Below are 10,947 nucleotides of genomic sequence, written 5' to 3'. Positions count from 1 at the left end.
TACTGAAAATGTTTAAAAACATATAATAAAAATTCTGTATGAAAAAGACATAAAAATTCGAAGCAGAAGTTACTTTTTCAAGCAAAAAAAGAAGTTTTCGATTTTTTTCACATTGACGCACCAATCCTAAAAATCTGAAAAAATTCATGGACAATCTCTGCTATAATAAGAATCTACCATAAAAATATAAATCTAGTCGTCTCAGGATTTCTATGTGAAAAAATTATTTTTAACACTTTTTTATTTTTCACGGCTACATTTTGCAAGGGAAAAATCTGAAAAAATTCTCGGACATGTCCACTTACACTACGAACATGTCAGAATTTTCTCAGATTTTTCGCGAGGCGTTAAATAAGGAAAAACCTAAAAAAACTGTTTTTTCGAATTTTCCCTTTTACTACCCCCCTGGTCGAGATATAGGGCTAAAAATTGGAGCGAATGTTTCTTTTTTGATAAGCTATCGAATGGCGCAAACGGCGCTTCATTCGGCTCAAGGGCACATTTGACCCCCTTATCCAGCTAGGCCCTTTCATGCGATTCCCATCGGTAGCACGAAAATGATTGAAATTTTAATTTAATTTTCATTATAAATAATAAGTAATTATAAAATAATTCACACGCTAATTGGTTTTTCAACTACAATTTCTATATTACGATGAAGGTATTTTAATGAAACTCGGAAGATATTTAGATAGTATCTTCGTCAAGTTCATTTAGGTAAATTTAGAACGAAAGTTATAAGAATTCGAGGCAACTCACCGTTTCGTATAACGGATGTTTCTGACTCAGTACTAATTTTGGATGATTGCAAACGTTCCTGAGGTACCTAAGTGCCTCGAACACATGTCCACCGTGCGGATCGTTGCCCGAGGCGTCTCCGGACAACAGACTGGCCGAATGCCTGCTGCGGAAGTCCTCGTAAAGCATCTTTTGCAATTGAGAGAGATCACAGTAATAGTCCTGCGTTATCTTCGGTGGCAAGTCCTGCAGCACGTCCTCCTTGTTTCGTCTGAGTAAAAACGGCAAAACCTCCACGGGAAGTAATAAAATTCCAAGTCATTTTCAAATCCTCTCGTTCAAAAATTAATTACACACATTTTTAATAAAAAAAATTGATCGTCCGGAACTGTTACCTGTCTGTGGAGGGCTTCCATAGCCAGAGCTCCCGCCTCCTGTTCCTTAGGCCCTGCTTTCGGTTCCCTGCAAGCCAGGATAGGCCTCGAGTATTTCGCTGCGAATTGTTTCTCGGTGCCCAGGAAGCCTGGCATCAGAAAATCGAAGAGGGACCACAGTTCCAGCACGTCGTTCTGCACCGGAGTTCCAGATAGTATCAGCCTTTGGATGAACAGAACGATGATTAATCAATTGAAACGAGATCACGAAATTTTAACGGAAACGATATTACAATAAAATAAATGATATTATAATACAAACGACAATTAACACTGTTTCTACTGAAAATGTCGAAAGACACCTTTTCAAAATTTCGCCCAAAATTATTATCATTAGTATGATCATTTTGCCTCAATTAAATCTTTTTCCATAATGGATGTTAAAATTAATTCATTCATTGTAACTGATGTACAAGATCGATTTTAACTTCAAAAGCTGTCTCTTGCGAAGTTTTCGGTAGAAACAGAATTAAATTCAAAGATTCCGAAATTCTAATAGAAACGATATCATATAAACCATATCGTAATGAGAACTGAATTACCTGTGATTCGCGTGGAGCCTCTTAGTTGCCTTGGCACTCTTCGTCTTCCCATTTTTTATCACATGCCCCTCGTCTAGCACGCAATAGTTCCACTGTCTCCTCTCAAAGTAGTCGATATCCTTCCTTACTATATCGTAACTAGCCACGATCAGTCTGTGATACGTGACCCTCGGCCTCAGTTTCTCTCGTTCGGGTGGCGTCCCCGCGTACTGCAGCACCGAGAGGTTTTTCGCCTCGAAGAACTTCTCCGCCTCGTACACCCAGTGGCCGGTCAACGTCGGCGGACACACCTGCGTTCATTCGAACAGTTCGATTATGAAATATATAAATATGGAATAATTGGAAATTTCAATTCTTACAAATATAATGGAAATACACAAATACGGATTAATTGGAAAGTTTAATCGTCAAACGAATCGAACATTTTACGTACTACTAGGCTGGGCGGTACGTGAGGGTTACGGTGATGGTCTAAAGCTAGGATACAGAGGGTCTGCAAGGTTTTCCCTAGGCCCATGTCGTCGCAGAGAACTCCATGCAGCCGGTAAACGTTCAAGAAGTTCAACCAGTTCAATCCTTGGCGTTGATACGAGCGCAACTCCGCGGCCACTGGGATCGGTAGCTCAGTGTCCGGGATGCTCCTGGGATTTAGCAACTGCTCCATGAACCGACGTTCTTGGGCCTTCTTTTCTCTGAAAATATCAGAACAGAAGATAGAAGTAGGTAGAGGCAATGACTTCTAATAAATTCTCCGATGCGAAGAGACAATGTTCAACTTCGATCGTTCGTAACTCGTAATGAATTTTCTGGTCCACGTGCTTACATCAAATTCGGCGGGTCAGTGATGGCCCCGGGGTCCAACGGCAATAACTGGACGAGAGTCGCAAAAGTCGCACTGCAGGCCAGTCTGACCGCTTGATTCTGATCGCTCATGCGTCCCAGCAAGGGGACCATGAAGAGGACCGCGTAAGGTACGATGTTAACGCCGAGGCCTTCGACCAGACAAGCCAATGCCTCGGCCGCGCCTTGCCTTACCGAATCCAGTTCGCTCGGAGCCGCAATGTTCGCGAAGGTGGAGGAGGAGGAGAAGGACAGTTTGTCGGCTCCAGTCGCTTCCAACAGAGGGATCACGCTTTGAATCACTTGAACTATCACCTGAGAACGATTATTATTTTATTATAAATTTCGAATTGAACTTTTTCTCGTTTATGTCCACTGGAATTGGAAGAAAAGAATGTGACGTTACCTTTTCGGTGTTGAGAGACGCGAGAACGGCAATGCAGCGTGAGGCCATGTGTCTTACCGCTTTGTACGGGTGAGCCAACAGTTTGCACAGTGGTACAAGGGATTCTAGGACGGGAGGTAGCAGAGCTTTATCGAGGCTCGGTGCCATCGTCTCTAATACTTGTAAACCGAATATTAATTGATTTACTTCCTCCTCTTCGCTGCTGGTGCTATTTCCTGGGTTATTCTTATTCTCGCGGGACAATTGTACCGCGATTTTCGACTCATCCAACAACAAACTGGGCAGCATCATGTCCCATAAGTGAGGCAGTCGAGCGGTGAGGCTCGCGCCGAACAGACCAGCTGGAAATGAATAATGGTTACGTAAATAACTTTGTTGATAATGGACCGATTTTTAGCTGACTCCACTCGGAGGTATGGAAATTAATTTTAAACGAGAAACTGGTCGAATGTGTGATGTCGCGGGTGTCTTTGATGATAACTGTGAAACTATTGATGATAGCTTTATGAAACTTAAATACGACTCTTCTGAAGGACCCTTATAAATTTCATCGAATTCAGTTCAATAAAACTAAAGAAATAAACGAATTACACGTACCTATAGCAGTGAGCGCGAAGGTCGCACCTCTCCTTCTGGTCCTAGCAGCCTTGGCTTCAGGTTCCTCGCACGCCAGCAATTCTTCTAAAGGAATTTCAGTCGTCGGTGGTCGCCCCGGTCCTCGACCTCCGCCGAGTCCACTATTAGTGCCTCTGTTATAAGCAACTCTCTCCGCGTGCTTCTGCCGATTGCCGAGGGTCAGGATACCGTCGAAGAGGTCCGGCTCGGCGGAGAAATTCACGCGCGGAGTGAACTCAATGTCGGAGCAAAGGAATGTACACAAATTCGTAGATATCTGTAATTGAAACATGCAACAGACACACCATTAAGGCGTCTCGTGTAAAATTTAAAGACCACTGACCTTAGCGTTGGGTGAAGGTTTCCTATCGACGCAAAGGTCGACCAAATAAGACAAATGCTTAGCGGCAAGTTTTTGCAGCTCCTCGTTCTCCTCTCTCTTAACAGCTTCCATCAGCGGCTTCACCAAAGGATTCAAAGGCTCGGGCGAAGCCGGGAGGCACTTGAGCATCGTCGCAGCACCGGCCAAAGCGGCAGTCGAAGTCACGTTATAAAACGATTGTTGATTAGCCGTTTCAGCCGCCGCGGCTTCGAGAGCTTTCCTCCTCTCTTCTAAATCTTCTATTAATTTCGCCTTGGCCTTCAGCTTGATCCCGGGGCTGCCCAGAGTTCCGGTTCCTCCCATCGTCGAAAGCTCAGTTATCTTCTTACTAGCCAGCATCGTTATTTGATCGAGAGTCATCACGCCCGACGTATCGGTTTTCACAGGGATTGGAAGCTTGTAGTGTTTCAATGTTGCTACATAATCGCGACTGTCGTGGAGCAAACGCGTGAAGAAGCCGGCGATCTCGTCGTAGTACACACATTCTGTCAGACACTCCAATAATCTTTTTCTAGGGAGTGTCAGAGGAGGATTGTTAGAGTTTAGCTTCTCGATTGTATTCGTGAAAGTAATAATTTCAAGGGAAGAGTTTCAATCGAAAACTAAATAACTGTTATGGTATATACTACTTGGTATTTAAATTATCAACGAACCGGTTAAGATATCTTAATGAAACTTAGGAAAGACTTCAATAAGACTTTTCTGAAGATTTCTTATAAATTTCACAGAATTCCATTCATTGCACTAAAAGTTATTACAATTTGAGCTTATAAATAGTTATTAACAATGAACTAACTTAAATACTCCGAAGTTTCTCAACACAGCCGTCTTTAGTAGAAGGCCGGGACATACGTGGTGGGGAAGCGAGCGTTTCGGACTGACAGTCTCAAGTGGCGATGGAAAAACCACGGCCAGAGACATGGCCCACTTTATATGTAATACTCTATGCTTTGCGATCTCCTGTCTTATGCATGTATCATAGACAAGTGTAGACAATACAATATCTTCCACATATGATATGATGATGAGATGATAAGAAAAAAATAACATAAAAAAAATTTGTCAGGCCGAGTTGGCCTAGGTGATGGGATAGGTTTCAGCCTTCTACTAAAAACGGCCGTGTTCTCAACCATAATTTCCACACCGATGAAACTATCGTTACAGAACTTTCAAGACATTTACATAAGATTTTCCCAACGATCTCCCCAACGTTCCACCGCTCTCTACTCAATTTATCCGAAATACAATAATAAAAAGCTCAGCACCTCTAAAGGACTGTTGAATCAAACTTCGCGTTACCTTAATATATCTGGTACCGCTGTGGCCTCGTCCCCTTTCACAGTTGCCCAATGCGCCATAGTAAGCCCAGCCACCGTCCTCTGCATCGCGGACCTCGAATTTAAATGCGCCAGCATCACCTTCGCGTAGCAAATCGACGGGCTGGGGATATCCTCGGTGTAAACCACGCCGGGCGCCGGCTGCACCACGTAATAACTCAACAATCCCAGCATCCTCGCAGCTCTACATCTCGCCTGAACAACGTTGCTTTTCCTCACGCCCAAAGCGACTGTCTCGATTCCCCCGATATAAACCTTCAACTCCGAGACTGCTGCCACTCCCGCCGCTGCCACCGCCGCCTTACATCCGTAATTATTATTCCCACTTTCCAAGTTCTCCGAACTCGCGACGACCTGCGGTTGTTTATTAACTTTCGAATTCGTGATGGCCATCAGAAGATTCGGATTGAACGGTAAGTTCTCCGGTTGCATGGCTAGACAGAGCCACGTGCTGACCAGAGGGCAAGCCGCGTGCAACAACAGACCCAGGTCACTCTTAACCACCAGATTCTCCCAAACTCTCTCAGCAACATCCTGAATAAGCGTCACGTGTTCTATAAGAATTCTTTGAAAAACATGTCGCAAAGCTTCTTGAAGGACGATGCCCCCGGCTTCGCCCCATCTCTCCTCGTCACCCTTGTCCCCAGTCAAAGTCTCTAAAGTCTGTAACGTTGCTTTTCGCACGCTCGAGCTAGAGTGACTTAAGAAAGGCCAGAGCCTGGGTAAAACCTGCGACAAAGGCTGAGGGATCAAACAATCTCTAGCAGTCGACAGGGACAATATCGCAGCCAGCAGACCCATGAAACTATTACAAGCAGCTGCAAGATCGTCCTGTTCGTGCAGCAATTCCCAAAGTCTCGCGATGATCGCTTCTAATTCTTCGGGCTTCAATAAACGAGGTAGACTCGAGGCTACAGGGATGAGAGCACTAGCCGCAGCTGCGCCTACGTCATCCACAGGGTCCGACAGGCCTCTCATGATCGCTGGATATACTTTGACTAAGATTTCATCGAGCAGATCCTCGCGGACTGCTAACAAGTATTTAAAAGCGAGGAGTGCCCCGTGCCTCGCCTCCCATTCGTCGTGCTCGAGCAATTTTAATATGACCGAGATGATTCCGGCGATCCCACCGTTTTTCTGTTTAGTACTTGGGATTAACAGGAGCAGAGAGCCAAGAGCTTGGGCGCAGGTTTCCCGGACCGGCGCGACCACCTGGTCCGAAACGAAGTCTCCGAATCTATCTAAACCTAAGACGCAGAGTAAACGTAGAGCCTTATCGATTATCCATTCGTAGTGACTCTCCTCCATTTCCAAGGGCGTTTGGTCGCGCGATTTCCCGGCGCCTTTCCCGTGGAGTTTTATTAGTTCTCGTAAAGCGGTGGCGGAACCATGGCGGATCTCCCATTTCTGACTGAAGAGGTCTTGGCTCAGACTCTCAGCGAACGATTCCAGAGGCCAGTCGATCACGGAGTCCGGCCAGCAACCTGTACTATCGGGAACCGCTGCCGTCGAATCGTTTTGGGTGTCCGTGGCGAGACTCGCGGTTTCAGAGGGGGAGTCCTCGAGTTTTGGTTTCTTCGGGTGGAACTCCAGGATAGACGTGTACGTCGGAGGAGATTGCGTGGGGTTCGGGGTATGGAGATCTTCTTGAGGGGCGCGGTGCTGGTCTTCTGGCTCCCGGGAACGTTGCTTGGATACCGACTGACGCGCCTGTTAAAGAAGCTTTTGATTTAACGACGTTTTTGTATATCGTTTAATCTCACTTGAATTTTAAGCCCTTAGGAGTCAGTTTATCAAAATTTGGAAGAGTGACTCGATTAAGCTAGAGAGTTCAATTCTTAATCTAATTCAAACTTCAGCTAAACCCGTTGATTACATTTAGTGTAATGCATCTGAAATACAATTACCTTGCGCCTAGCTCTGTTCATCTCCCTCCTACTAAGTCCTTCAGGCTGCTTCAGGGTCTCGCTGACCGACAACTTCCCCTGACAATTTCCTGTTGGAACAACCGTGTTATTCAAATCCTCGGCAGTAAACAATTCCGATGTGTCCATCAACTGAGGATGGAACCCCAACTTGGCAGCGATTTTTTCTTCCTGATTAGCCACCTGTTCCCCATCGGTAGCGATCAGGTCATATTCGCTACCCTCCGACCCGGTCAAATGCGAACTCTGAGCTAACACTTTCTCCATATCGAAGTCCTCGAGACTCAGTCGATTCTGTTGACTTCTTTTCGCCTCGGCGACGTTCTCTTCCTTCTTAATCGGCTGAGGATCCCACTGAGGGACTTGGGCAAGTATCGTTTGAATCGCCTGAGCGGCGGAGACCCTTGTGTCCCATTGAGGCGATTTCAACAGGGTAGAGACTCGAGCTAAGAGGTGATGCAAATCGTGAGGGTGCAGACGCTGTGCTTCACCTAACTGCTGTGCCGCAGCTCTCTTAGTCACAGCGTTCGTTCCAGTCTCGAGTAATATGAACAATCTATCTAATCTGGACGTCATTGTTGCAACCAATTCGTGCTCTGTATTTGAATCTGAGACAAGGGAAACGAACGATTAATCTTTACAATTTTGCAAGTTGCAGTGGGTTAAATGTTCTGAAAAGAAATCAGAGGCATAGTAGTATACTAGAAGAACATCTCGGAATTCTTTCGAATCATTCAACGTCGCAATGTTTACAATTTTAATCGAAAATTTGGAATTCGAGAGAAATATAAGTAAATTGAAATAATCGACAATAAAAATTAAATGAATTGATTGAAACCATTGTTTTTTACGAATCCATAATCAATAAATAAAATTGTGGTTATGGTAGATATTCGACCGAAGATCGGGCCGACGACCGATCGAAGTACCAAACAAAATTTAAAAACGTCTCTACTAAAGAAAAAAACGCATAGCAATGAAATAATTGTTGGAATCGTTCGATCTTCGGAATATAAACGCAATATGGGTGTACGAGAACGATAGGCAAAGCAGAGGGTAGGTACCTGGGTTCTCGAGCCTCTGCGAACGTCACGTCAAATTCTCATCCAACCCGCATAGCCGTTTCCCATTGATTATCGCCTTGGTAAATCACATCACGCGGCCGACCGCGCTTAAATCGGCCGACATTCGTCAAATTTCTCGGAGAGAAGCGCATGTTACAGCCATCAAATTTATACTGACAGCCATATTGCGAGGGAACCTCGGTTTTGTCCTCTGGTTACGATCCGATTGGCCCACCGCCGGCCAACCCGTAGCAATCGATAACACGCGCGTCCGCCGATTTCGATTAAATTTACACCTCTTGCCATTCCCTCTTGACATTTCATTATTTTTATAGCGTTTTATTCACTTTATTTCGTTTTAACGTAATTTTACATTTGGCTCGCGCCACGTGGTAGCTTCGACCAATTGCGGCACTGCCTTCGGATTTTTCCTGCCTTCAGATTGGTCGACGTTACAAGTACGTATTTTTAAAATGAAATACAAATAATGGAAACGATGAGAGCACCGATGAGAAAAATTCAAAGAGATCTTGAATATTCGAGGAGAGTTTTAATGTAAGTTGTGGACTTTCTTATTTAGAGAAATTCTCTTATATGAACAATCATTTCGGTGGTTGAGTGACATTAGTCCTTGATTCAATCTTATTTATTCTTTGTATTTGTATACATGATCATACAACGAAACGACGATAATTAAAAATCGTGTATAGTACAGCATATCTCGTCACGAAATTAAAACTTAATTAACCACGAAAGTTTCCCTAGTCTACGCCATTGAATCCAGAAATTGTGAAACGGTCAAGAAAAATCCTACCAAACCGTCGTTAAAAAATAATATAAAAGATTGTACGGAGACGCCTAGAATGTAAAATTTCGACAAATTGTGCGGCTTAAATGCAACTAATCGATGATTATTCTAATATATACACGCGCTTCCCCCTTGCATATAGTATATATATATACACTTACCAGTCCCAAGGAATAACTAGAATTAATATTAACGATAATAAAAGTCCACGTAAAAATAACAATTTCTTTACGAAAATAAATTAGAGACTGCCTGGATTCAATGTAATTCTAATTGATGCATCGACAACCATTGCTGGACGGAGTGGAGGAATGCTTAGGGTTTCTAAATCAGAATACGAACGACGCTAACAGATAAGTCTAACTTTAAACCGACGAATCCTCTCTCTAACTTCACAATATGTGCATTCAGCTTTACAATGATCGATTGTAGATAGAAATAATCAAATTCCAAGTAGCTAAGAATATCGAAATGATGTAGAAAAGAATTCTTAACGTCCTCGACGGAGAAATAATGAACCGTCGTTTCTAAACTCGATTCGCTCGAAGTCGAACCTTTCAACGCAGGGACGGGAGAATTTCTATTCAACCAGGCAACTGATTAGCGATCGTGTTCGGTCCGGACGCGTTCACCGTGTGATTGGGAGTCGCCGCCTCCTGCATCAGCGTGCGCGTCTCTTCCTCGTGGTCCGACAGCGGTATCACGTGCGGTGTATCAACCTGCTGCTGCTGCTGATGGTGCTTCATCGATTTTAACTGGCTCGGGAGTTCCGTGAGGACCGGCCCGTACTGCGAAGTGGAACCCACCAGCAAGTCAGTCGATGGATTCAAACCGCCCAACATCTTTCCTCGTAGCAAACCGCGTTTGACAAATCAGATACAGAACGAAACAACACGACACACGCCAAGTTTCTCTTATAAATTAAATTGAAATCAAATGAAAGTGTCTCATCAAGCAGAGGGTTCAAGATTGCACCAGACCTTTAAGACCTTCGAGAAACATTTAAGGAATTTGGTAAATAAATGCCAGAATTTTCTCATTAAAATTTTACCTAGTAACTGTTAAAAAGTTTAATGTATGATTATTTTTTATTTAAGGGCTCGCACAACCTTAGACTTCGCAATTTAGTTTGCTTGATGATTTCCTTGGAACATGAGATACGATCGAAGACCGAGCTTACCTGACCGCTGCTACCGACCATTCCACCTCTGGGAGACTTGCCACGCCTGAAGAATCGCAGCCAGGCCCAGGCACACCCTGATAATACCCCTAACAGCATCATACTTGCTCCGCAAGCTATGGAATTGCTCGCATCGTCCTCTGAATGTTCCTCGATGTCTGTGCTTGGAGAAGTTGGGCTTCCATTCACCTACGGAGTTATTAGCAATTGTAGGATAGCTGTTTCAGTTTTAATTAGTCACTGAATCGATAAAAATATATTAATGAAACTTTCGGGACACTTAAATAAGATTCTTCTGAAAGTTCCTTATTAATTTCATTGAATATCCTTCATTAGAATCAAAGTTATTACAATTTTAATTGAATAGTTCCAATTCAAGGACTGAGTAACTGTTATACTGTTTGGTTTTTTAATTATTATTAACGAACCGGTTAAGATATCTTAACGAAACTTGGGAGATACTTAAATAAGACATTAATGAGGATTCCTTACAAAGGGCCTAGCTGGATAAGGGGGTCAAATGTGCCCTTGAACCGAATGAAGCGCCGTTTGCGCCATTCGATAGCATATTAAAAAAGAAACATTCACTCCAATTTTTAGCCCTGTATCTCAACCAGGGGGGAAGTAAGAATAAACAGGGGGAAGTAGGTTCACGTCTTGTCACTGACCATAATTT

General features: G+C 43.7%; 2 protein-coding genes across 4 annotated transcripts in view; both read right to left on the bottom strand.

The window, feature by feature from the left end:
- Window positions 1-8,485, bottom strand: part of Hel89B (histone acetyltransferase 1) — an 11,509-nt gene extending 3,024 nt beyond the window's left edge. For both annotated transcript variants that reach the window (XM_018030259.2, XM_026816397.1), the window contains exons 1-11: window positions 8,284-8,485; window positions 7,202-7,827; window positions 5,257-7,004; window positions 3,919-4,468; window positions 3,558-3,852; window positions 2,961-3,301; window positions 2,538-2,869; window positions 2,148-2,406; window positions 1,715-2,004; window positions 1,134-1,335; window positions 760-1,029 (exon numbers count right to left, since the gene is read on the bottom strand). In XM_018030259.2, the coding sequence (XP_017885748.1) occupies window positions 760-1,029; window positions 1,134-1,335; window positions 1,715-2,004; window positions 2,148-2,406; window positions 2,538-2,869; window positions 2,961-3,301; window positions 3,558-3,852; window positions 3,919-4,468; window positions 5,257-7,004; window positions 7,202-7,795 (4,881 nt within the window). In that variant the 5' untranslated portion in view covers window positions 7,796-7,827; window positions 8,284-8,485. The remainder of the gene's footprint in view (window positions 1-759; window positions 1,030-1,133; window positions 1,336-1,714; window positions 2,005-2,147; window positions 2,407-2,537; window positions 2,870-2,960; window positions 3,302-3,557; window positions 3,853-3,918; window positions 4,469-5,256; window positions 7,005-7,201; window positions 7,828-8,283) is intronic.
- Window positions 8,486-8,911: 426 nt separating this feature from the next.
- LOC108628325 (uncharacterized) overlaps window positions 8,912-10,947 on the bottom strand; it is a 4,668-nt gene continuing 2,632 nt past the window's right edge. Inside the window, exons 3-4 of one of the 2 annotated variants that reach the window (XM_018030154.2) lie at window positions 10,272-10,460; window positions 8,912-9,933 (exon numbers count right to left, since the gene is read on the bottom strand). In XM_018030154.2, coding sequence (XP_017885643.1) covers window positions 9,676-9,933; window positions 10,272-10,460 — 447 coding nt within the window. In that variant the 3' untranslated portion in view covers window positions 8,912-9,675. The remainder of the gene's footprint in view (window positions 9,934-10,271; window positions 10,461-10,947) is intronic. The other variant, XM_018030155.2, reaches the window with a different exon arrangement.

The sequence above is a fragment of the Ceratina calcarata genome, unplaced genomic scaffold (assembly GCF_001652005.2).
Source record: "Ceratina calcarata isolate Rehan_Ccalc_2016 unplaced genomic scaffold, ASM165200v1 scaffold517.2, whole genome shotgun sequence".
In the NCBI taxonomy this organism is placed as follows: domain Eukaryota; kingdom Metazoa; phylum Arthropoda; class Insecta; order Hymenoptera; family Apidae; genus Ceratina; species Ceratina calcarata.
Note: the sequence above shows the minus strand (reverse complement) of the source record. Positions and strands in the feature narration are given on the sequence as shown.